The sequence below is a fragment of the Trichechus manatus genome, unplaced genomic scaffold (genome assembly GCF_000243295.1).
Source record: "Trichechus manatus latirostris isolate Lorelei unplaced genomic scaffold, TriManLat1.0 scaffold00026, whole genome shotgun sequence".
NCBI lineage: Eukaryota > Metazoa > Chordata > Mammalia > Sirenia > Trichechidae > Trichechus > Trichechus manatus.
Window position 1 is genome coordinate 11,312,080 of NW_004443962.1, and position 27,306 is coordinate 11,339,385.

The 27,306-nt window shown below is 38.4% G+C and overlaps 1 protein-coding gene across 7 annotated transcripts in view; it reads left to right on the plus strand.

Annotated features, from left to right (window-relative positions):
• Nucleotides 1-27,306, plus strand: part of GOLGB1 (golgin B1) — a 72,202-nt gene that overhangs the window by 26,986 nt on the left and 17,910 nt on the right. For 5 of the 7 annotated variants that reach the window (XM_023728828.1, XM_023728826.1, XM_023728830.1 and 2 more), the window contains 6 exons: nucleotides 1,775-2,177; nucleotides 3,344-3,489; nucleotides 9,761-9,875; nucleotides 12,805-12,878; nucleotides 14,291-19,497; nucleotides 20,342-22,235. In XM_023728828.1, coding sequence (XP_023584596.1) covers nucleotides 1,775-2,177; nucleotides 3,344-3,489; nucleotides 9,761-9,875; nucleotides 12,805-12,878; nucleotides 14,291-19,497; nucleotides 20,342-22,235 — 7,839 coding nt within the window. The remainder of the gene's footprint in view (nucleotides 1-1,774; nucleotides 2,178-3,343; nucleotides 3,490-9,760; nucleotides 9,876-12,804; nucleotides 12,879-14,290; nucleotides 19,498-20,341; nucleotides 22,236-27,306) is intronic. The other 2 variants (XM_023728827.1, XM_023728831.1) reach the window with 1 other exon arrangement.

Sequence of the window (27,306 nt, forward strand, 5' to 3'; positions counted from 1 at the left end):
GCCCATTGTTGCAGCCACTGTGTCAGTCCATCTCATTGAGGGTCTTCCTCTTTTTCACTGACCCTCTACTTTACCAAGTCCTTCTCCAGGGACTGATCCCTCCTGAGAACATGTCCAAAGAATGAGAGACATAGTCTCACCATCCTTGCTTCTAAGGAGCATTCTGGTTCTATTATAAGTCCTCAGAGAATAGGTGATATTTATTCTTTCAATAAATACCTTGTGGTTTAGTGATGGTGATACAATGATGAGCAGAAGAGAGATAGTTCCTTCCCTCATGGAACTTACATTTCATACCTTTTATGGTTGTTCTTTTCCTTTGTGATCTTAGGTTTAGGGTCCGAGAAAAACCTTTGCCATCGAGTCAATGCCGACTCATAGCAAGGACAGAGTAGAACTGCCCCATAGGGTTTCCAAAGCTGTAGATCTTTACAGAAGCAGACTCCCACATCTTTCTCCTGTGGAGCAGCTGGTGGGTTCAAACCACCAAGCTTTTGGTTAGCAGCCAAGTGCTTTAACCACCATGCCACCAGGGCTCCTTTTAGGGTCTGAGTGTCTCTAAAAGAAATGTCATATTTCCCTTGATTCTAAAGGTGATCAAGGATTCTGATGTTCTAAAACTGAAGTATCCCATTTCCTGACTGTAACCCATCTTGTTCCCTTTCTCCGATTATCCCAACCTTCCTTCTTGTTGAGATCTCATGATCTTTCTACTTTGTTCTTCTACTGTATTAGTTATTTCTTGACCTCTCTCCCTATCCTGTATGGGCCCGTGCTTGACCTTTTGGACTACTCTTTTGACCAGCCCTTAGATTGCCTGTTCCCTGTCCTGTCACATCCAAGTAGCCACACCTTGATGCAGAATCAGTGCTACAGTCCACACTGTTTGCTTGTTCATCTGGGTGCTGAGTGCTGTTGGAGAAAATCAATCATCTTCTCTCCTTAATTTTCAACCTTTCTTCTTGAGAAGGACTTTTTCCTCTAGCATAGAACGTGTTCCCATTTCTTCCATCGAAACATGTTCTGGTTTCTTCCATCGTAACAAAACCCATACCCTGAGCTTGAGGCCCCTCTTTTGACTGTCATCGTATAAAAACATTAAGTCAGAATCGATAGAACTGTGTGCCATAGGGTTTTCAGTGGCTGATTTTTTGGAAGTAGATTGCCGGGAATTTCTTTGGAGGTACCTCTGGGTAGACTCGAACCTCCAGCCTTTTGGTTAGCAGTCAAACATGTTAACACTTGCACCACCCAGGGGATACAAAACCAGTTGCTGTCGAGTTGATTCAGACTTTAAATCCGAGTTGTGCCACTTTCTATCTATGTGACTTTTGGCAAATTACATGTTAGTACAGCCTTGAAAACCCTATGGAGCAGTTCTGCTCTGCACACATGGGGTCAGGTTTCCATGAGCTGGAATTGACTTGATGGCAACTAACAACAACAGCAGTGCTATGAATACTCACAACACTGTGAAACAAGTACTATTTTTGTTCTCGTTTCACAGGTAAATTCTAACATAGAGAAGATAAGTAACTTGCCCAAGTTTATTCAGTAGGCTTCAGATTTTTCATCGGTAAAATGGGAGTAATAGTATTTACATCTTATGTAAACATAATAATTACCTGGGGATACATAAGAATCACCTAGGGATCTTGTTTAAATGTAGATTCTGATTCAGTATATCTGGGGTGGAAATGCAAATCCTCATCAGCGGGTCAAACCAGAATGAACCAGTTTGAAGTCCTACATGAGGCTTTATCTTTTTTCTTAGGTTCTCCTTCAGCAGTTACAGCAGATGGAAGCTGAGCAGAATACTTTAAGAAATACTCTAGAAACAGAAAGACAGGATTCTAAGATTCTGATGGAAAAGATGGAACTTGAAGTGGCAGAGAGAAAATTATCCTTCCATAACCTGCAGGAAGAAATGAATCATCTTTTGGAACAGCTTGAGCAAGCAGACCAAGCCCAGGCTGAACTGGAATCACAGTACAGATCCTTGGAGCAGAAGCACAAAGCAGAAATGGAAGAGAAGACTTTGCACATTTTGAGTCTTCAGAAGACTGAACAAGAGCTACAGTCTTCCTGTGATACTCTGAAGGATCAAAATTCAAAGCTCCTCCAAGAGAAGAGGGAACAGTCAGTCCAGTCAGCCCAGGCAATTCAGCAGCTGGAAGGTCAGTATCTGCTTGCCTTTGAAACCTGCATCTCTAGCACCTGAGTGGCTCCTACTTCCAATTTTCAGGGATCTGTTAATGACATCATTTTCTCAAACCAACTGAATCAAAAGAAATATTAAGAAAAGCATCTTCTCATGCCCTTTGTTGCATTTTTTCCTGCCTCTGACTGAAGTTATAATCTGGCTTGCTGTTATAATAATTATTACAGTACTAAAGACTGTTGATAGTGATGTGCTAGATACTCAATAGAATGCTGCGTGAAACTTGACTCTGGCATGGAGGGTTCAGTGACAGGAATGAGTAGAATTTGAATTAGCTTGTGGAAAGCCCCAGCCAGATCTGGGTGCTTAGGTTGGGAGACCTGAATTGCATGGAGTTATCTTTAGATCTAAAGATGGATCTGAATGCTTTTTGTATAGGTTAGAATTTCTTTTTAAAGAAAACTTAATTCCTTAAAAAGAAAAGAAACCTTGTTTTTTAAAGTGTGTTACCATAAAAGCAATACATGCCTCTAAAAAATTAAACATTTTAGAAGTTTATAAATTAAAAAGTGAAGTTCCCTCAACGCCACTACCCCATCTTACCACTCTTCTTCATCAAATGAGAACCTCTGTTAATAGATTGGTATATATCTAAAGGAAGGACTTTTCAAAGGGTTACTAAGTTTAAGATTTGTATTGAAGAACTGAGCATTAACCCGAAAGCCTGGAAGGGCATTACATGGGAGCAGTGTGTTACATGAGTACACTGTGCTCTTAACAGCTGGACCATGTTGTTTTTCAAAACCATGCTTTACAATCTTGGAGAGACCCATAAAACCTGAGTGGAGAGGGAGGAAAATAAAACAAAAATGCCAAAGCCATTTTCAGGGGGGAAAGGAAAAACAACTTTTTTCAAAATGCCTTGGCCTATTTTATTGTACTTTTGAAGGAAGTGTGTTCCTGAGGTGCCCTTTTGTCTGTGAATGGTTTCTTAAGGTGCCCTTTAGTCCTTGGGAGCATTTAAACAGTTGAATTAAAAATGTTGCCATTGGCATTATAATTTTAAGTAAGGTAATTGAACTGGAGTAAACAATGGCAGATATATCCCTAGAAGATAATAACTCACTAAGTTTCAAATGAGAGACAGAGATCGTTTCACTTTATTTTTTTGCTTTTCCTTAGATCAGCTCCATGAAAAATCCAAAGAAATTAGCCAATTTCTAACTAAATCAACCTTGCAAAAACATGAAACAGCATCTCAGACTTCTTTCCCAGATGTTTCTCATGAGGGTGTACAGGTAATCCAACGTCAGCTTCTTATGAATCTGGTATGTTTGTCTTTGCTCTATCTATACTTGGATTTTCTAATGAGGATTTATTCCAGAAAGTAGTATAAGCCTTCTGTCTTTCCTGCCTGATAAAAAGCTTTTTGGAGGCAATTCCATAGGAAAAGAGTTATGAAATGCATTAATGTAGTGTCTCAGCAGCTAATAATAAGAAAATAATGATCTTGGGAGTGTTTCTGATTCTAAGGTCTTAGAAATCTGGATCGGAGATGGATCTTTACTTTTACCTTACAATCAGTTTTCTCAGTTCAGAAGACAGTTTTGTTTTTGGTAGACTCAGATTTGATCAGGCTTAGTGTACACAATCCAGTCTAACTAAACTCATTAAGTCTATTACAGAAATCGTAATGCTCCCATTTTTTAATTAACAGTAAAAAATTTGATTGCCCAAATGGCTGTTTTGTTCAACAAAATTATCTTTGGGAAGCTAGATCATAATCACCACAAGGCTGCTTATTGAGCATGAATGTGAGAATAAGGGGGAGTTAGTTTGATGATTTTAATTGGCTGGTGTCAAACTGGGATAATGGGGTGTATCCATTTCCACTATAAGATTATGCTTTTCCAAACTGACAGACATATTGGCTGGCAGAGGCCTGTGATCCCTGGTGGTGCTTGTTGTTGTTGTTGTTAGGTGCCGTCAAGTTTGTTCCAACTCATAGCCATCCTTTGTGCAACAGAACGGAGCACTACCCAGTCCTGCACCATCCTCACAATCATTGCTATGCTTGAGTCCACCATTGCAGCCAGTGTGTCAGTCCATCTCGCTGAGGGTTTTCCTCTTTCACTGACCCTCTGCTTTACCAAGCATGATGACTTCCTTGTCCAGGGACTGGTCCCTCCTGATAACATGTCCAAAGTTTGTGAGATGAAGTCTCGCCATCTTTGCTTCTAAGGAGCACTCTAGCTGTACTTCTTCCAAGACAGATATGTTCGTTCTTCTGGCAGTCCATGGTATATTCAATATTCTTCACCAACACCGTAATTCAAAGGCATCAATTCTTCAGTCTGAAGAAGACACTGATTAAAAAAAAAAATTTTTTTCTTTTTCATTTCCTGGTTTCTAGGATGTAGGCTTTCCATTCTCCCATTCTCAACTCCTCATTTACATTTACTGTGATTATTGATATATTTAGCTTTACATATGTGTAGTGAGTTTGGGGGAATTCGGGGCTGATCAAGGAAAAAGATACGATCACAAGATAGTATTACACAAGAAGCAGTTTGTTGGGCCCAGTGTGTTGACCGCTGCATGCAGGAGGCAGTCCCAACAGCAGGAGGTTTTCCTGAGGGAAGCAGCAGTACAAGGCGCCACCAGAAGGGGAAGAGAACCTGGAGGCTCCCAGGGAAGAGGAGAAGGGGGAGGAGCTTATGTGTCTCTGAGTGATGTCCTCCTGCAGCAGGGTGGGGAGTCTTTGGTTCTGGGAGCTCTGAAGACAGCAACATAAGGTCCTTATAACCATAGGATTTATCTTATCTAGAATGAGCAGATGTTGGGTATGTTAAACAGGCAGACTCAGAGTGGCTTAAGAATCTGCTTATTTGGGCTATTTTTGAAACAGTTGGATGTATACAAATTTGAGTTTGGTGCCAGTGGGCTTTTTGGGCTAATGGGCCTCAACTTGCTATGAAGAAATGAACGATCTAGGGCGAATGCACAGAGGCCATTTTGACTTATTTATGTAACAGTCTCTCACCTTGCTATTTGTTTTCTATTTTCTCCAGCTGCCCTCTTAGCTTATTTGACTTTTTCTTCCTTTTGGAAAACCGGTTGAATACCTTTTGATGTTTCCATTTTTTCCCTTATGTTGGCTTATTAGCTATAACTCCTATTATGTCTTCAAGTTTACTAATCTTTTCTTCTGCAATGTCTAATCTGTCATTAAACCCATTGTATTTTTTTTAATCTCACACAGTATAATTTTCTTCTTTAGAAATTCAGTTTGTGCTTTTTAAAATATTGTCTATGTTTTTACTTGACTTTTTGTATATGTAGAAGGTAGTTATAACAACTGTTTTAATGTTCTTTTAACATCTGTACCAGTCCTGGGTTAGCTTTAATTGTTTGATTATTGTCGTCATTATGGCTTATATTCTCTGCTTCTTTGCATGCCTGGTAATCTTCAATTGGTTGTCAGACATCATGGCTACTAGATATTTTTGTATTCACAAATATTTTGGAGCTTCTTTGGAATGCAGTTACTTGGAAACTGTTTGATCTTTTCAGATCTTATTTCTTTGATTTGTTTGGCAGTGCTCAGGTAGGACTGATCACCCCTTACTACTGAGGCATGACCTTGCTGAGCATCCTCAGTGCCTATCATGCATGAGCGTTTTCACATTTGGCTCTGGAAATAGGCACTCTTCCAAGCCCTGTGTGAGCACCACTCTGATTGTGTGTGCTGTTTTCTAATCTTTTCAGCTGTTTTCCACCCAGCCTTGGCTAGTTTCCGTATATTCATGTGCTGCTCTGTACTCTGCTGCATACTCATTGGGGACCCTCTGCAGATCTCTGTATTAAGTTTGATTCAAAGAGGGTCAATGGGTGTCTTGGAGGGCCTGTCAGATGCAGCTCAAGAAAGTGAGACGCAGGAAGCCTAGAAAACAGTAGAATTTAGTACTCATAGGTCCCAGAGAGGAAACTACAGCACACCTTGGCACAGGGCCACACAGGGGCTTGCACCTGGGGACAAAGCAACAAGTTGGAATTATCCAGACCCATTGCCATTGAGTGGATTCTGACTCATAGTGACCCTGTAGGATAGAGTAGAACTTCCCCATAGGGTTTCCAAGGCTGTAACCTTTATGGGAGCAGACAGCCATATTTTTCTCCTGCGGGGCCTCTAGTGGATTCCAACCACTGACATTTTGGTTAGCAGCTGAGCGCTTAACCGCTGTGCTACCTGGGATCCTGGTTGGAATTGTAGGAGGGGGCTTATGTATGACAAGTGGGGTGGCGTCTTGGAGTTAGTGCAAGCTGAAGTTTTTTGATTAATTAAAAAGCTTCTAATGCTTTAGCATGGGAAAAGAGAGAAGTTTTAATTGTGGACACCTGTACGGGGCATGGCCCAGAGGGGCAAGGAGTAAATACAGCTGTTGAGAGACTGGGTTATATAAGATAGTAATGGGCTCCTGTCACAGGAAACTATATGGGACATGCCTGGGAGAGCCAGTTAGAGACTACAACTCTTGAGAGAAGCCCTGGTGTGGTGGTTAAGCACTTGGCTGCTAACCAAAAGGTCAGCGATTCAAACCCACCAGCCAGTCTGCAGAAGTAGCAGTCCACTTCTGTAAAGATTTACAGCCTTGTAAACCCTATCGGGCAGTTCTGCTCTGTCCTTTAGGGTCAGTATGAGTCAGAATCAGCTCTACCGCAGAGGGTTTGTTTGTTTTTGGTACTCTTGATAGGATGTGTGATAAAATAGAAACAGCTGGGTCAGAAACCAAGCTAAAGGGTAATTAGGAGGAATTAATGAATGCTGAGGCAGCAACCTCTATAGGCTGTCAACTGGCCTATGACACTCTCCAGGGTTTTCAGGTTTTTCTGTGCTCTCTCCTGTCTGGTACTCTGTTCTGCAGAATCTAGCCTCCTGATGTCCTTTGACTCAGCTCTGTCTCCTAACTCAGGAGTATGCTAGGCTCTGCCTGGGCTCCCCCGAAACTCTCTCAAGGCATAGGTCAGTCGTAGGGCTTACCTCATTTGTTTCCTGTCTCCCCGGAATTGCTGTCATTAGTGGCCTGATATCCATTATTTTGAAACTATTTTATGATTATTTTGTCTTTTTCTTTGGTTGTTTCAGGTGGGAGGATAAGTCCATTCCATGTTACTTCATCTTCGCTGAAAGTAAAAATCCTCTATTGGACTTTAGCTATCTTTTTACAAAAAATTTTAAGTGGTTGCTCCAGGAAGTACAATATGCATCCTGAACTTTTCCTTCTTCTTAGAGTTAATAGAATACCACTTCACCTAAAATGTAGGAACGTTACACTCATTTACCCTTACTTTATTCTTCATGCCATAGTTGCTGTGTGTGTTATATTAAAAATTATAACTCCAGAGCATGATTTTAAGATTTATGCTTTAAATAGTCATATGTGAATAAAGAAATTGAGAGGAAAAGATTGACTTTAATATTTACCCACAGCCTTACCATTTGCAATGCTTGTTTTTCCTCTCTGATGATCAAGTTTCCACCTGGTATCATTTTCCTTCAGCCGTAGAATGTCCTATAGTATTTCTTGTAGTGCAGGTATGCTGGTGATGAAATTCTCTGTTTTCTCCTATCTAAAAATGTCTTTATTTTGCTTTAATTCTTGAATGATATGTTTACTGGATGTATAGTTCTGGATTGACTTTTTTTTTCCCCAGCACTTACAGGTGTTTCACTGTCTCAGGCCTATACTTTTTTCAACAATTGGTCAGTAGTCAGTCAAATTATTATTCCCTTGTATGTATATATAGAATATAGATTTTTTTCCTTGGCCACTTTTTAGACTTTTTTCTTTATCTTTTTCTGTGATGTACTTAGTTATGATTTCCTTTGTCACTTTTCTGCCCAGTTTTAGTGGAGCTTCTTGCATGTAAAAACTTATGTTTGGAACATTTTTGGTCATTGTTTCTTCAGAATAATTTTTCTTGCCCCATTCTGTCTTTCTTCTTCTCAAGCACTTCAATGATATGTGTATTGAATTTTTTAATATTGTCCCACAGGTCCCTGAGGCTCTGTTCATTTTCTTTTAATCTACTTTTTTTTTTTCCTTCAATCTTCAGATTGGATAATTTCTATTGATCTATCTTCATGTTCACCAACATTTTCTTCTGTCATCTATATTCTAGTGTTAAGCCCATCCATTGAATATTTTATTTCAGTATTCTGTTTTTATTTCTAGAATTTCAAATGACTCATTATTTTATAGTTAGTTTCTCTGCCTCTGCTAGAATCTCCTGTCTTTTCACCCATTGTAAGCATCTTTTCCTTTCTGTCCTTGAGCATAGTTATTAAAAAATTATTTAAAATCCTTGTTTGCTAATTGCAAAATCTGCATCATCCTGAAGTCAGGCTCTATTATTGTTGTTGTTTTTTTTTCTTGAGAATGGGTTACATTTCCCTACTTCTTTGTGTGATAAATGATTTTATATTGAATCCTGGATATTGTGAAAACTTTCTCAAGTTTCTGGATTCTATTATATTCTTCTGAAGAGTTTGATAATTTTTTATCAGCCAGTAATTTTTGTGAATTCACACTACAAATGCTGGACTTGATGGGCAACCACTGAACATTCAGTTGAGTTATTTTTGCCTAAGCTGGACTGCTTCGAATTACTTGCAGGTGTGTAGTTCATCGTTCAGCCAGAGATTTGAACTGAGTTTATACATAGAATTTGGGGCTCCCCCTCTCTGACATTCTCCTCTCTATGATTTTTCCCATCACATTCTGACAGACTCTGTCTTGTCATTCTTCAAGCCAGAAAGACCTAGGGCTTTTCTATCGGAATTTTACTTGCTCTATATAGTGCAAACTGGAAATATCCTTCAGGGTAAAAACTACAAAAACCCTAAATTCACCCCTTGCTATTTCTTTCTTCGTCAGATGAAGGGCTAAGTGTGCTACAAAGACCTTCATGGCTCAGAAATTCTATGATTTTATGAAGAATTGTATAGAATTATCCCTTTGCAGAAGAATAATGTATAAAAAGATACAAAACTAAAGATCTGGCATAATTAGATATTTACCTCTTATTAGGAAAATCAGACATTCTGGAGGCATAAATTAAGTGTAAGAGAATTTTTATGATACTTGGGGGAAAATTATGGTTCTTCTTTCTTTCTTAGGGGGTACATATTACTTTTGTCTCTGTTCCTCTTTGGGAAGCCTTTCTTCATATTCATTGTCCTTCAGGAGAGAGACCTTGTTACTTGGTGACATTAATCTAATCTTAGAACATTGTTTGTGGACTTGAAACTGTTAGTCTTTCTTGATAGACCTAATATTTCTGTCTTTGAAATCCAGGCTTCAATCTTAAATTCAAACACCAGTGTCCTGGGTTTGTGTTACATATTTACTTCACTTTTTAAGTTCAGGTAAAAAACATTACTTCAGATATTACCTAAGAAGATCAGTAGATGCTATTTTTAAAGTATTTTCATGGCTGGAGAACTTTTAGAAGACAAAAATGCTAGAGGCTATCTGGGCATTAATATGAGAGCTGTTCATTGGTGAGTCATTAATTTGTTGTCTTTCTACAATTCAGGCAGTCACTGAGGAGAAAATTGCCTCTCTGCAGCAGAGAGTAGTGGAACTAGAGAATGAAAAGGGAGCCTTGCTCCTTAGCTCTATGGAGTTGGAGGTGCTGAAAGCTGAGAATGGTATGTATAAATGAAAACCATAATTCTCTGTCTTTTTATCTCACAGAGCGCTCATGTATAACATGTCGATCCTCTGATAGTAAAGATCTTAGAAAGCAGAGCTGGTAGTTATAGAGGATAAGGTTAATACACGTTAAATAATTAGACCACATACCAGTGTTTATATAAAACTTGTTGCTGTCAAGTCGATTTGGACTCATACCAACCCTACAAGACAGAGTAGAACTGCCCCACAGGGTTTCCGAGGAGCAACGGGTGGATTCGAACTGCCGACCTTTTAGTTAGCAGCCGAGCCCTTAACCACTGTGGCACTGGGGCTGCAGTGTTTATATTAAGTCTAACATTTTGCAGTATGGGCTATAAAAGCTGCAGGATTTCTGTGTTATTTATATTTGTTTTGGAGTGGTAAAGTTATCATCTAGGAAGATAACTAGAAGATTGAACAGGACCTTAAAAAGATGATGGATTTTTTAATAGGCAAAATGAAGGAAAGACATTCGCAGTAATAATTTTGTGGGATAAGGTAACAGAGATTAGTATAAATAAAGATTCAAAAGTAGGAACCATTTTTGTTTCTGCCCATGCTATACCCTGCTTAGAACCCTACCCCTTTTCTTTAACCCGTTTAATTCCTACTTACCTTTCAGGCCTCAACTAGGGCATTATCTTTTTCAGTAAGTTGATCCTGATCCCCAAAAGCTGGGTTAAATGCATTTTTACATACCTTTCATGCTGTGTTGAAATTATCTTTTTATATGTCTTTTTATTACACTAAATAAACACTTCAAGGATTAAGTATAAGCTCTTCAAGGACAGGGGTAGTTCTTTTTTATTTTTAACTCTTCACTTTACCAAGAACTAATTTACTACCTGGCAAAGCTACTGCTGCTGAATAAAGTTTCGTTGGACTACACTGAAATCTATCATTTTATTCGATTGGACTGTGTGTGAGCAGTCAGTAGGAATGAAGACGTACCCCTTCCATTTGTCACCTGCTACACAGGACTTCCTGGATTGAGTAGTATATGATTAATAATGCTTTACTGATCTAACTTGTCCTGGATTAACTACGCTTTGTCTTTTAGAAATAAGAATGACTACACAAGTAGTTTGTATCATTTCTTAAAATCTAAAGTGAATTTTTTCAGTTTAATCCTTTTATGGTTTTCCACTGAGCTCTAAACTGGGATTGTACACTTTTAATGGAATATTTCCACCATTGCTAATAAATAATACCACAAATTCAGCTCATTATTGATCCCATTCAAAGCACTTCTTTAAGATGTTATCCATGATGCTTATTTTACAGTTTTTCAAGCAGTTCCCATCCTTTTCACATGCCTCTATGGTTATAGGTGATACATGAGATCCACTCTCTTCTCCTTTTCCTGCAGGGATCACTTACCTTAAGGTTTTCTGTGAATTTCTCTAATCAACTCATGGAATTTGGAATAAACTTAGTCTTTATGTTTAGTCTCATGGGTTACCTTTGCTTTATGTACTGTGTTTTATGTGACTCACCTTTGTCACTGCCATTTCTACCACTGTGCGCCTTCCTCAGATAATCTCGTAAAGTGCCTGAATACTTTATATACACTCTTATATTCATTTTTTTCCATGGTTATCTTTCATCTGTTCATTCTTCAAATAGCTGTATTGCCCTTCGTATGGAGTAGGTGCTATTCTGATTGCTGGGGATACTGCTATGAACATGGCATGGAGCTTAAATATCAGTCAGAAAGATAGGCCATCAATATGTTTATGACAGGCCATAAAATTTCAAAGAGTGATAAGTACTAGGAAAAAAAATAAGACTGGATGTTTTAATAAATCAATATATAATATAATTATAATGTATCTGTATAAACTCTAAAAAATATAAAACAAGGTGCAGCTTCATGAATAAAACTGCAGGTGTGTGTGGCACAGGGAAAGGCAGTAAAAGAGTCATTAGGGAAGGCCTCTTGGAGGCCTGGAAGCCTGAAGGATGAAAAGGGAATAGCCATGCAAAGAGCATGCCTAGCAAAGAAAACCACAAGTGTAAATGCCCTAAGGTGTGAATGAACTTGAAGGGTTTGCAGAAGAGAAAGAAGGCCAGTGTTTCTGGAGGGTAATGAATAAAGGGACAGTGCAAGAAGAGGAGGCTGGAGAACAAGTGGGGTCAGATTATAGAGGGCCTGTATAGGTCATGTTAAGACATTTGAGTGTACTGTAGAAAGATACTTCTTTTTTTCTAAGTACATATCTTAGGTCCTTAGAAAGAGTATAAGCTCTTTGAAGGCATATTATTACTCAATATTTTTATCCTTGAAGGTACTTCTACCGTTTTTAGATACACACATTTTAATAGAACCTGGGGGTAGAACCCGTAAGACTTGGATTCAAATCCCAGCTCTCCGTGAACCAGCTGTGTAACCTCAGCAGTCCTGTCATTTCTCTGTTGCCTCATATGATTGATGAGATTGGATAGTTTCCTTCTAGTGCTAAAATTTGATGTACATATCAATATATGTGAAAGCGTCAACAAAGTATAAGTGCTGTATTAATGCCAAAATGTATGTTATGAACACAGCAGGATTATGGATAAATTAAGGCAGATTTATTGCCCTAGAAGCTCAATATTATGTTGCAAAAATAGCTGCTTCATGTCACATCTCTGGCTTCCTTCTCTGTAAAAGCCCTCCATTACTTGTACTTCACTCAGTTTCATTATCATCGCCTAGTACTGTTCTGTTTCACAGTTCGTCTTCTCTTGCCACTTCTTCATTTGAATAAAATAAGCCTTTTATCTCCTCCAAACTATTTTATCTATTTCTTTTCTCTTGATTATTTCATGCATCTCAAATAGCCTCACACACAATAATGTCTGTTTTTTTCAAACACTCCATGTATATATATAACCTAAAGATATTTATTTTGTGACTTTCAGAAAAACTGTCTTCTCAGATTACTCTCCTGGAGGCTCAGAGTAGAGCTGGAAAGGCAGATAAAGAAGACAGCCAGGTAAGTGATACATTCTTAAAATTGCCAGAATAGGAACTAGCTTAAGAAGAAGGGGCTTCAAATCTAAACAGTTCTATGATCTTCTAATGTTGACAAAGAAATTCCATTACTTATGGAATGAGATCTGCTTAAGAGATCCGTAATGGTTATTATTTGTCATTTACTATCATTCGTTTTTGAATGTTTGGAATTCTTCATTTGCTGTGAACCAAAGCAATTACAGTAACCACTTATTTGGGATTTGATAACCCATTTCTATACTAAACTATCCTTTATCTCAGCTTCATGAAGAGATGACGAGATTAGACGGAGTCTCTTGTTTTGCTGTTTGTTATTGTTGGGGTTTGTTGTTTGTTTTTTCTCCCTCAGTTTGCGGTTTTATTAGAATTATATGAAAAGGCTATCTTTGGAGAAGGGTGTGTTTTATGTCTTGAGAATTATTAAAAGAAATGTATGGCTGCTTAATAACATTCTGTTGGTTTAAGATTATTATTAGTTGTATTGTGTTAAATTAGTTGTGTCCTTCCAGTTAAGAAGTCAGTGATAAGAGTCATAAACAACCTTGAGTAGTGAAGCTTCTTAACTGAATCATCTGCTTACTTATATTTAGTGTAGCCCTGGTGGCATGGTGGTTAAGAGATCAGGCTGCTAACTAAAAGGTCGGCAGTTCAAATCCACCAGAGCCGCTCCTTGGAAACCCTATGAGCAGTTTTACTCTGTCTTGTAGGGTCACTGTGAGTACTTTTTCATGGAGACACTGGTGCTCTGTTCGCTAAATTTCAAAAGGGGACTGAATTTTGAAAATTGTAGTATTTGTCTTCAGGGGCAGATTAACCAATAAGCAGGGTGCACACAGGCTTACTTGTGTTTACTTACTAATCTGTAGTGAACAGTTTCGCATGGGTTTCACCACATCTTTGACAATCTACTTGCCTGTGAAGGCCATCTCATCTAATATTCTCAACTTTCTCATTTCAGTGGAGAGTTTAGGAAGAGGAATCCCGTGATTTCCTCCTTTGTGTGGATGGAAACAAAGATTTAACTTATTTCCTACTTCCATTTTTCTTCGTAAGCAGTTCTTAGGAGAAACAAGTAGGAGTTCTAATATGAATAAAAAACTGTTTTTCCAAATACAGGATATCTAGAAAATAAATTCCAGATTTCCTTAGGTCTTACAGATAAGGCTTGACCATGGCGCAGGATTGACAGAGTACCTTCAGGTCCAATCTGGGAAATCAAAACAGATTTTAAAAACATTTAACAGTTTTATCAGAGGAAGAAGGTTTGGACTGAAAAGTTTCAGGCTTTAGAAAGTGCAACAAATACCAGTTTTTAGTGAGGCTATTTCTTAGTATAAAACAATGGATTGAGGCTTTTTTCTTTCTTTTCCTTTTTTTTTTTTTTTTTAATAGATCAGCATGGTTGATAATACCAGGCTCAACAAGAGCAACTCTTCTACTGAGGAAAGTGGGCAAGATGTCCTAGAGAACACATTTTCCCAGAAACATAGAGAATTATCAGTTTTACTCTTGGAAATGAAAGAAGCTCAAGAGGAGATTGCCTTTCTTAAAATGCAGTTACAAGGCAAAAAGACGGAGGGGGACCCAGAGGACCTTGGTCAGAAAGAAGTAAAACAGATGGAGAGTGAGGGAATACCTCCAGTTGAAATGAAAGTATTGCTTGAAGATACAGGGCAAGATTTTCCCTTAATGTCAGATGAAGAGAGCAGTCTTCCAGCAGTTAAAAAAGAAGAGCAAGCAAGCAATAAACATCAAAATACAACCTCCGAGGAAATGCCTTTTAATGACACTAAAATGGAATTGAAATCAACAAAGCAGGATGCTATTGATAAGTCTCCTGCTGTGATACCAGATATTAGTCAGTGTCAGCAGGATGAATTGAAGAGGTTAAAAAGTCAAATTTCAGAGCTTGAGATAAGCTTTCATAAAGCAGAAGAAACCTATGAAAAAAATTTAGATGAGAAAGCTAAGGAAATAAGCAAGCTAACTCAGTTGATTGAAGAGTTTAAGAAAAATGCTGAGAACACAAGCAATGCATTCACTGCTTTGTCTGAAGAAAGAGACCAGCTTCTTTCCCAGGTAAAGGAGCTTAGTATAGTAACAGAGCTGAGGGCTCAGGTACAACAACTGGAAGCAAATCTTGCAGAAGCAGAAAAGCAAAGAAGACTAGACTATGAAAGCCAGACTACTCATCACAACCTGCTCACTGAACAGATCCACAGTCTTATCATAGAAGCCAAATCTAAAGATGTGAAAATTGAAGTTTTACAGAATGAACTAGATGATATGCAGCTTCAATTTTCTGAGCAGAGTACACTGATTAAAAGTGTGCAGAGCCAGCTGCAGAAGAAGGAAAATGAAGTGCTTGAGGGGGAGGAACGTTTGAGGGATATGTCAGATAAGATGGAAGAACTTTCACGTGCTCTTTCACAGAAGGAACTTGAAATAGCAAAACTGGATCAACTATTAGTAGAGAAAAAGAAAGATGTGGAAACCCTCCAACAAACCGTCAAGGAGAAGGATCAGCAAGTGACAGAAATCAGCTTTAGTATGACTGAGAAAATGGTTCAGCTTAATGAAGAGAAGTTTTCTCTCGGGGTTGAAATTAAGACTCTTAAAGAACAGCTGAATTTATTATCCAAAGCTGAAGAAGCAAAAAAAGAGCATGTAGAAGAAGATAAAGAAGTTGTTTCTGGCCTTAAACATAATTATAATGAGTTGAGTCCAGCAGGGCTAATAAGTAAAGAAGAACTTCAGCATGAATTAGACCTTCTAAAGAAAGAAAGTGAACAGAGAAAGAGAAAGCTCCAGGCAGCTCTTATTAACAGAAAGGAACTTCTACAAAAAGTCAGTAGATTAGAAGAGGAATTGGCCAAAGTGAGAGATGAATCTAGGAAAGAAGTGCCACTTAATGCGAATGAGAAGAGGGAAATGGAAGAAGATAAAGAGAACAAAGAAGACTCAGAAAAATGCGTGAGTTCTAAGTGCCAAGAAATAGAAATTTATTTAAAACAGACAATATCTGAGAAAGAAGTAGAACTAGAGCATGTAAGGAAGGATTTGGAAGAAAAGGTAGCAGCTGAAGAGCAGTTACAGGCTACGGTCAAACAGATGAATCAGAACTTGCAAGATAAGACAAACCTGATAGATTTGCTGCAAGCACAAATCACTGAAAACCAAGCAGTTATACAAAAATTAATCACAGGTAACAAGGATGCAGGTGATGGAGACTCAGCAGCACCTGTAAAAGAAACAGTGGTAATCAGTCCAGCTGGTGCAGGTAGTGGAGAACAATGGAAACCAAAACTGGAAGAAAAGATATTGGACCTTGAAAAAGAAAAGGAGCAACTTCAGAAGAAGCTACAGGAAGTGTTAGCCTCACGCAAGGTGATTCTAAAAAAGGCACAGGAAAAAGAAAAACATCTTAGAGAGGAGCTAAAGCAACAGAAAGATGACTATAATCGTTTGCAAGAACAGTTTGATGAGCAAAGTAAGGAAAAGGAAAACATTGGAGACCGACTAAGACAACTCCAGATTCAAGTAAGGGGGTCTTTAGACAGAAACCCCCCACCAGGCATTGATCAGGAGGAATCAAGTTCTTCCATTCAAGGTTTAGAGGATCCTGTATTCAAAGCTGCAGAGCAGCAACTTGATCAACCTGTTTCAGAGTCCCCCTTGGGCCCAGACTTGCCTTCTCAACATGAAGATGCAAATATTCTGCAGAGTAATCCTTATATTGACCAGATTAAGGCCAAACTGAAAGAAATAGAATCCGAGAAAGAAGAGTTAGAATTGAAGGTTAGTTCTACATCAAGTGAGCTTACTAAAAAATCAGATGAAGTATTTCAATTACAAGAGCAGATAAATAAACAGGTTTTAGAGATCCAGAGTCTGAAGACAGCTGCCAGTGAAGCTGAAGCCCATGCAGAAAGCCTGAAGCTGACGTTGGAAAGCAATCAACTAGAAATTGCTAGATTAGAACATCTCAGAGAATTACAGCCTGCACTAGATGAACTGCAAAGACTCATAAGCAAAAAAGAAGAAGAAGTTAGCTACCTTTCTGGACAACTTAGCGAGAAAGAGAAAATCTTTACTAAAGTGAAGACAGAGGTAATAGAACGAGAGGACTTAATTAAGGCTTTACATATGCAACTGGAAATGCAAGCCAAAGAGCATGATGAGAAGATAAAGCAGTTACAGGTGGAACTTAGTGAAATGAAGCAAAAACCAGAAGAGACTGAAAAAGAAGGTAAAGCAAAGCTACAAATACAGAGGAAACTTCAAGCTGCCCTTATTTCCCGAAAAGAAGCACTGAAAGAAAACAAAGATCTCCAAGAGGAGTTGTCTTTGGCAAGAGATAGCATTGAACGGCTTACCAAGTCTCTGGCAGATGTAGAAAGCCAAGTTTCTGCTCAGAATAAAGAAAAAGATATATTCTCACAAAGGTTAGCTCTTCTTCAGGAAGAGAGAGACAAACTTATTGCAGAAGTGGACAAGTCTTTACTGGAAAATCAGAGTCTCAATGGCTCTTGTGAAAGTCTGAAGCTAGCTCTGGAGGGTCTTACTGAAGACAAAGAAAAGTTATTGAAGGAAATTGAATCTTTGAAATGCTCTCAGATTGCAGAAAAGACCGAGTGGCAAGAGAAGCACAAGGAGCTACAAAAAGAGTATGAAATTCTTCTGCAGTCTTACGAGAACGTTAGTAATGAGGCAGAAAGGATTCAGCATGTGGTAGACGCTGTGAGGCAAGAAAAGCAAGAATTATATGGCAAGCTGAGAAGCACAGAAGCAAACAAGAGAGAGACAGAAAAGCAGTTGCAGGAAGCTGAACAGGAAATGGAGGAGATGAAAGAAAAGATGAGAAAGTTTGCTAAGTCTAAACAACAGAAAATCCTAGAGCTAGAAGAAGAGAATGACCGGCTAAGAGCAGAGGTCCACCCTGCAGGTGATACATCTAAAGAACGTATGGATGCACTTCTTTCTTCTAATTCCAACATGAAGGAGGAACTAGAAAGCGTCAGAATGGAATATAAAACCCTGTCTAAGGACTTTGAGGCTCTGATGACTGAGAAAGACATTCTAAGTCAAGAGGTTCAAGATTTAAAGCATCAGATAGAAGATAATATATTCAAACAAGCTAGCCGGGAAGCCATTGAGAAACAAGATAATCAAGGGGATATTATTGAAGAGGCAACGCAATCTGTGTCAGATGAGGTTAAAGAGCAAGACTCTCCGAGTAGGAGTACAAGGCCTGAATATTCAGAATCCATTCTATTGGAGAACAGTGGCAAGATAGATCCTGACATAAGTGAGAATGTCAGCTCACATGGTGAAATTAATAACTACCTACAGGAGATTGATCAGCTCAAAGAAACAATCGCTGAATTAGAGAAGGAGAAGCATAAAGAAAAGGAATTTAGTCAGGCATTAGAAAATGAGAAAAATACCTTACTGAATCAAATACTATCAAAGGATGGTGAACTAAAAATACTTCAGGAAGAAGTAACCCAAATAAACTTGTTAAATCAGCAAATCCAAGAAGAACTCTCCAGAGTTACCAAATTAAAGGAGACAGCAGAAGAAGAGAAAGATGATTTGGAAGAGAGGCTTATGAATCAGTTAGCAGAACTTAATGGAAGCATTGGAAATTATTATCAGGATGTGACAGATGCCCAAATAAAAAATGAGCAACTGGAATCTGAAATGCAGAATCTTAAAAAGTGTGTGAGTGAACTGGAAGAAGAAAAGCAGCAGTTAGTCAAGGAAAAAACTATGGTGGAATCAGAAATACGAAAAGAATATTTGGAGAAAATACAAGGTGCCCAGAAAGAACCTGGCAGTAAAAGCCATGCGAAGGAGCTTCAGGAGCTGTTAAAAGAAAAACAACAAGAAGTAAAGCAGTTGCAGAAGGACTGCATCAGGTATCAAGAGAAAATTAGTGCTCTGGAGAGAACTGTCAAGGCCCTAGAATTTGTTCAGTCTGAGTCCCAAAAAGAGTTGGAAACAAACAAAGAGAATCTGGCCCAAGCTGATGAACTCCGCAAGAAGGCACAAGCAGAATTAGCTAGCTTCAGAGTATTGCTAGATGACACTCAAAGTGAAGCAGCTCGGGTCCTAGCAGACAATCTCAAGTTGAAAAAGGAACTTCAGTCAAATAAGGAATTAGTTAAAAGCCAAATGAAGCAAAAGGATGACGATCTTGAGCGAAGACTAGAGCAGGCAGAAGATAAGCACCTGAAAGAGAAGAAGAATATGCAAGAGAAACTGGATGCTTTGCGTAGAGAAAAAGCCCACTTGGAAGAGACTTTTGGAGAGATTCAGTTTACTTTGGACAAGAAAGACATGGAAGTTAAGCAACTTCAGGAAAACTTGGACAGTACTGTGGCCCAGCTTGCGGCCTTCAGTAAGAGTATGTCTTCCCTCCAGGATGATCGGGACAGGGTGATAGATGAAGCCAAGAAATGGGAGAGGAAGTTCAGTGATGCCATTCAAACCAAAGAAGATGAAATTAGACTTAAAGAGGAGAATTGCAGTGTTCTAAAGGATCAGCTTAGGCAGATGTCCATCCACATGGAGGAACTGAAGATCAACATTTCCAGGTAAATGAATAAAGGTATTTGCTTTACTCGTGAGGTAATTGCTTCTCCAGATTTAATTGGAGGCAAAGTAAGTCTCTATTTAAACTATTTCTTTAAGTAATAATTTTGGCTTAAATTCCCTTAGAAGTCTCACTTTCTACTTTTTTTCCCCCTTGTCAAATAACCTCCTGCTACAACTTGTATTAACATAAAAAAATTCACATCTGCTTCTCTTCCCATCTTCCTCCTGAGAGATCTCTTAGATTTCTCCCTTCCACTACTTTTGTCTGGATTTTTACCACAGGACTCCCAACTTATTGCCTTAGCCTCCTAAATGGTCTCTTCTCCATATTTTACATCAATTCTTACTGCATATGCCTGTTAAGAGTTATTTTCCTCAAACTTCACTTTTATAATACCACTTTCAAGCCCAAGAACCAAAGTGTCCTCCACCCTTTGCATGCCTCCACTTCTTCTAATAGTTCTAATTTATAGGTTTCCTCACTGTCTCTCGAACCAACATTATTCCTTAAAGGGCCAAGCAAAATAAGAGAAAGTATTACTTTTTAGAGTGTAAAATACCATGTCACCAAAATAAGAAATGTAATTTGGAGTGTATGATTTAAATATATGAATCCTTAGGTCCAGTATGCCTTTAATACAGAAAATTCAAAAGACAAGTCTGTAATACAGAGAATGAATATCTCTTCAATAAAAAGATGAACACCTTCAATTATGAATAACTGAGTGACAAGGAAGTATTTAAAGTATTGGTTCCCTTGTAGATCAGTTGTGTAGTATTTGTTCTTTAGACATCAAGTAGTTTTCCCATTAAGTCTGTAATTAATACTCTTTGTTTTTTCAGGCTTGAACATGACAAGCAGACCTGGGAGTCCAAGGCCCAGACAGAGGTCCAGCTTCAACAGAAGGTCTGTGATACTCTACAGGGGGAAAACAAAGAACTTTTGACCCAGCTAGAAGAGACTCGATACCTATACCACAATTCTCAGAATGAACTAGCTAAGTTGGAATCAGAACTTAAGATTCTCCGAGACCACTCGACTGATTTAAATAACTCTTTAGAAAAATGTAAGGAAAACAAAGAAAATTTGGAAGGGATTGTCAAGCAGCAAGAAGCTGATATCCAGAATTGTAAGTTCAGTTATGAACAGCTAGAGGCTGATCTTCAGGCCTCCAGAGAACTGACCAGTAGACTGCATGAAGAAATAAACATGAAAGAGCAGAAGATCATAAGCCTGCTTTCTGCCAAGGAAGAGGCAGTCCAAGTAGCTATTTCAGAACTGCATCAACAACATGATAAAGAAATTAAAGAACTGGAAAACCAGCTGTCCCAGAAGGAAGAGGAGAACAAAAAAGCTGTTGACAAAACCAGTCAGCTTATGGAAACACTGAACACCATCAAAAAGGAAAGCACTCAGCAGAAGGCTCAGTTGGACTCCTTCGTTAAATCCATGTCTTCTCTCCAGGATGACCGGGACCGCATAGTAGGCGACTATCAACAGCTGGAAGAACGACATCTTTCTGTTATCTTAGAAAAAGATCAACTCATCCAGGATGCTGCTGCTGAGAATAATAAGCTTAAGGAAGAAATTAGATGCTTAAGAAGTCATATGGATGATCTCAATTCTGAGAATGCCAAGCTAGATGCAGAACTGATCCAATATAGAGAAGACCTGAACCAAGTAATATCAATAAAGGACTGTCAGCAAAAGCAACTCCTTGAAGCTCAACTTCAGCAGAATAAGGAGCTGAAAAGTGAATATGCTAAATTAGAAGAAAAGCTGAAGGAGTCTGAGGAAGCAAAGGAGAATTTGCAGAGGTCCTCTAATACCCTACAGGAGGAGAAACAAGGCTTATCTAAAGAGATTGAGAGCTTAAAAATATCTATATCCCAACTAAAGGGACAGGTAACAGACTTACAAGAAGAAGGTACTTTAGGAGTATTTCAGGCTCAATTAAAAGTAAAGGAAGAAGAGGTACAAAAGTTAAGTACTACCCTTTCTTCCTCTCAGAAAAGAATTAAAGAACTGGAAGAGGAATTGGTTCATGTTCAGAAGGAAGCTGCCAAGAAAGTAGGTGAAATTGAAGATAAACTGAAGAAAGAATTAAAGCATCTTCATCATGATGCTGGGATAATGCGAAATGAGACTGAAACAGCAGAAGAGAGGGTGGCAGAGCTAGCAAGAGATCTGATGGAGATGGAACAGAAATTACTCACGGTCACCAAAGAAAATAAAGATCTCACAGCACAAATTCAGTCGTTTGGAAAGTCTATGAGTTCCCTGCAGAATAGTAGAGATCATGCCAATGAGGAGCTTGATGAACTGAAAAGGAAATATGATGCCAGTCTGAAGGAGGTGGCACAGCTGAGAGAAAAACAGGGCCTCCTAAGCAGAGAGAGAGAGGTTCTTGTGTCTAAAGCCGCCTCTCCCAAGAGCTCCACTGAGGATAACAGCTTGTCTCATCTTGAGAAACTTAACCAACAGCTTCTATCCAAAGACGAACAGTTGCTTCACTTGTCCTCACAACTAGAAGATTCTTACAACCAAGTGCAGTCTTTTTCCAAGGCTATGGCCAGTCTGCAGAATGAGAGAGATCACCTGTTGAATGAGCTGGCGAGGTTCCGCAAGTCCGAGGAAGGGAAGCAGCGGTCTGCAGCCCAGCCTGCAACCAGCCCTGCTGAAGTACAGAGTTTAAAAAAAGCCATGTCATCACTCCAAAATGACAGAGACCGACTAGTGAGTGTCTTCCTCTCTCTCAGATCTGTATTTGAGGGATTTTGAACCTTTCTGTAAATTGATCTTCATTTCTATAGAAAAGGATAAACAAACTCTGGGATATTATTTGGGCAGTCAGGGGCAGGATTATACATCTCACGGGTTCTGTCTGGTCTCAGGAAAACAAAGAAACATTTAAATTGTTTTAGATCTACCATTACCATTTTACAAAATCATAAATTTCCTCTGCACTAAACTCTCCACTGGTTATAAAAAGACTAATGATGGAGAAGTGTTTTATATTTTATTTATATATAATACACACACACACACAAATGTGTAGTTGTTTCCAGAATTTGTCATATTTAATTGAAAAAAAGTATAGGATTCACTCAGTGCTTTCTTACGATGATGGTTTAGCAGTAGATCGTCTGGTAAAATTAGGAGTAGAGAGGATTCAGCTTGTCTCATACTAACTCAACCTTAATTTATGAAAAAAAAATGTACAAAGGGTTTATTTAAGTTTAAATGACTATTTAGTAAAGTTTTATTTGTAGGCTGAACCATTTGCCCATTTCCCTTTAATACCCAGCTTTTTTCAATGGGTGAAGACAATAAGGAGGGTCTGTAATGTGGAAATTTTGCTGCTTTTAGTAGCATCCAGGAGTTGAATCCAGGTCTTTTTCAGAAAACTTCCAGGTCATCAAGATTCAGAGGCAAAAACGAGGACTACAAGCTAGATTGTCAGGACATCCTACTCTGCTACTTTTCTGTCTTCCCTTTCATGACAGTCTAGAACTCTGCCAAGGCCGTGTACTTATAAGAAAACAGGCCAAGTGTGAAATAAATTGAGCTTCAAAAGGTCAGATTCCCATATTTTGTAATATGGGATCCATGCCTAGAATCTGAAAATTTTAGTTAAGTTGAGCCCCAGTGAAAAGATCACTTCCTCTAACTATAGAGTCTCATGCAACTTTTTCTTTGTAGGTGATGTGTTCGTTCATATTACACTATTTATGGACATTTTTACAATCTGAGCAAAGCCCCCTTTTTCAGCTATGATTTTGGCATCTACAGATGTATGCATATTTGTTATGTTTTTAAAATAATAGATTTTTAGCTCACTTTGTTCTAGGTGCTTGGCTTTTTATCAGTCCTTTCAGATCACAAATCAAAAGGTTCTCGCCATCAGGACAGCATGTGCTTCAAAACTGTAACTTATGCTATCTTGGTGTTGATTCACCTCTTTAAGTCAAATCTTTTACTATGTGGGAGGTGTTAGAATAGATTATGAATTAACTATGTTATATTCAGTGAATTGCTTTATTATTCTTATCTGTTGTAAACTAAGCTTTGTATCTCTCAATGCTAGTTCCACATTTTTGTCTGCTAAATATTTACAAGCCAAGCTGGCTTTTCTTTTTTTATTTCCCTGTTTCCATAACTCAGTAATATTCTTCTGTTCCTGTAGACTCATAATTGTCTATGATTTTACTCCATTTAATCATCAATGTCTATCATTTCTTTATTCACAATGTGCCTCAAGTCTTTTTCTTTTCCATCCTCAATATTCTAGGATAAACTCTTAACACCTTACCCTTAAACTATTGTAATAATGCTCCTCCCGGTTTGCCACCTCGCCAAAACATTCTATACACCATTGCCCAATAAATCTTTCTGAAACTCTATTTTCTTATTATTTTACTACTCAAACACCTTTAAAAGTTGTAGCTCTAGAATAGGCTTAGGATTCAAACCTCTTAGTCTGGCATTTCACACCCTACAGTTTGTCCTTACCATTCTCCTTTCTTCCCTGTCTTCCCTTTTACTACTCCCCAATTTATACCCTTCATTCCAGCCAAGCTGATCTATTCACTATGTAATAAACCTATCTGGTACTTCCTGCTGATGCGTATTGCCATCCTCTCTGCCAAAATGTCCTCTCAATTGTTTTCCATCTTGGTGAATATTTCCCACTCTTTAAAGGTTACCCCAGAGTACATATCCTCTGGTTATATTTCTTATTGCTTGATTATCTATTGCCTTCTCTTTATACTTCCCTTATACTCATTTTCTTATTGCTTGTGTGTATGTGTGCGTGTGTGTGTCTGTGTATACACTAGTTCTTATTTTCCCAATTAGATTGCAAAGTCCTGATAAGTAAATGCTGTGTCTTACATTTTTTGATTTCCCATGGAATTTAGCATAGAGTTAACTAGTCATATGGTAGATATCTTAGTCATCTAGTACTGCTGTAACAGAAATACCACACGTGGATGGCTTTAACAAAGAGAAATTTATTTTCTCACAGTCTAGTAGGCTAGAAGTCCAAATGCAGGGCATCAGTTCCAGGGGAAGGCTTTCTCTCTGTCGGCTCTGGAGGAAGGTCCCTATTACCAATCTTCCCCTGGACTAGGAGCTTCTCAATGCAGGAACCCCGGGTCCAAAGGACGTGCTCTGCTCCCGGTGCTGCTTTCTTGGTGGTATGAGGTCCCCAACTCTGCTCACTTCCCTTTCCTTTTATCTCTTGTAAGATAAAAGGTGGTGCAGGCCACACCCCAGGGAAACTTACGTCAGATCAGGGATGTGACCTGAGCAAGGGTGTTACATCCTACCCTAATCCTCTTTAACATAATCTAATCTTGCCTCATTAACCACAGGCAGAGATTAGGATTTACAACACATAGGAAAATTATATCAATCACAAAATGGAGGACAGCCACACAATACTGGGAATCATGGCCTAACCAAGTTGACACATATTTTGGGGTGACACAGTTCAATCCATGACAGTAGATAATAATTGTTAGTCATTCTCTGTATTTGTAGTTGTTAGTGAAAGCACCAGTGTTTTCTCCATTGTGTAAATTGTCAGGTAGAAGAGGTATGGGAAGTTCCAAGGACTGAAACTTTCACATCTGCCATGAAAGAGTCATAAACTCTAAGAAGGATTATAAATTACTATGAAGGCCTGACAGTCTAATTTTGTGACACAGGATCTGTTGCACTCTGTTGATGCTCTTCTGCTTACTTCTGAATGTATTGACTATCCATCAACTCTCCTTTTCCAAATATCTTGTTTTCAGTCTGTCTCATGGACATTGAAGTTTTTAGTCTATTGATCACTGGTTGCATGTGGTGGTAAGCATGGGAGATAACTTATTTAAATCTCTGTCAGGTTAAACATTTAGCACAGGCCAGAAGTTTATCACCTCTGCCTGCTCTACACTCCTTTGCCCTCAGGACTACCACAGAGATGATTTAGGTCTGAAAGCCACTTGGATTACTTTGGTTTCCTTCTCTACTTTTTTAAGCAAGGGGGAGTTTCCCGAATAAAGTTCTGAGGGTCCAGATGATGGGAAGTTAGTACAAGGGATTCTACTAGGGCATATCAAACTACTCTGCAAACATTCTGGAGTTTCCACATCTATCCAAACTTCCTTAGGACTTTCCCGTAGTCAAATGGACCACTTAGACAATCTCTACCTAAAGGATGGAGAACAAATCTCTAGGGAGTGACTGTATTTATCTATACTCACTTCATTTGGAAAATGACTCGTAGCATATAAAGATAGGAGCAGTTTATCAAGATAAAATATAATAAAGGGAACTGGGAAGGAAGAAAAAAGGAGCAAAAAAGACTAAACCAGGAGTAAGGTTAGTGTTCCACGGAGATGTCACAATATCCTGTACTCTTTGTTAGAAAGATGGGCTACTAATTTGTCAGCTTTCTGGCAGTCATCAAAAAGAGGGAATCAAAACCATGTGTAAGAATTTAGGAAAAAAGGTAGAAAGAAAAAGAAACCACCTGCTCAAGACAAGAGTAGTTATTCTTTAAGTATTAAGTTTTGCAAGAAATTTCTTCTGTGGGTTCCCGTAAAGATGATATGTTGTTGTGAAACAACATTCTTCTCTACAGTAAATATAATAATGTGTTTTATAGAGTTTTTATTTAGTTGTACCTTGATGTAAGCACATAGCATAAGAACTACACACAATTCACTAAACGTTACCTCTAACAAGAGTTAAAATGCGGTCCCAGACAAACAGCTCTCTGATGATTTGGTCTATTTCAGGAGTAACATTTGGAGTATCTAGAGGAGTAGGTAGGCTGCATAAAAAATATATTTTTGTTCTAAAACAAAATAATGTTTTCAATTTAGTTTTTGTTTAAAAAAGATATAGACATATTTTAAGAATCATTCAGTTCTACAAGGTTTTGTGAGAAAAACAAGCACTAGTGCTCCCAACCCCGCTTCTCCTTCTTCTGAGACAATTGCTTTCAACTTTTTCAGCTTATTCTTTTGGTATTTCCTCGACATCTAAATATCGTGCTTATATTTCATTTTGACATTTTATTCTTTGCATTAACTATTAACTTTCCATTATGCTAACATGAAAGTTTAGCTCTCTTTACTCCCTCTTCATCCACAGTATACATGCACATTTTCAACACAAAAACTGCTCCCTCCCCCACCCCCCCGAATTTTCCTTATGTAATTTAATTTTAATTTTGATTAAATCAGTTTTCAGTGTTTACATTTTTACAACTAGGAAATGCTATTAGAGCTGAGACGGGTTACTTTTCTTTTACTCAACATCTTTCTGTTTACCTAGAGTTAATAACTGAGTTTTTATATTGTTGTTACTTAGTTTTCTTAGTACTTATAAGTGTAATTTAACCATAGATTTGCTGTCGGTTGTCCAGCCTTCTCTCCAGAAGTTGCACATCAGATGTTTTATCAGTTTCATCTTCATGAAGAAAATCCTCATGAACTGCTCCTACCTGAACCAATTGCCCTGTACTCCTAGGACATAGTTTTCATCCTAGAATATTGCCCTTCACCACCATCCGAGGGTTTCCCTTCATCTCTCTCCTATATTGGACCTCCTGTTTCTTTTATTCTGTGTCTTCTCTTTTTTGGTTTTGTGCCACTGTTTTAATGGAATAAATCATTCAGTAGCTTCCAAAAAAAAGATACATAGTATCTGGGTATAGAATTCTAGGTTGAAAATAATTTCTCCTCAAAGTTGTGCAGACATTGGTTTCTTGCCTTTTAGCTTACATTGTGATTCAGAAGTCTGAAGCTAT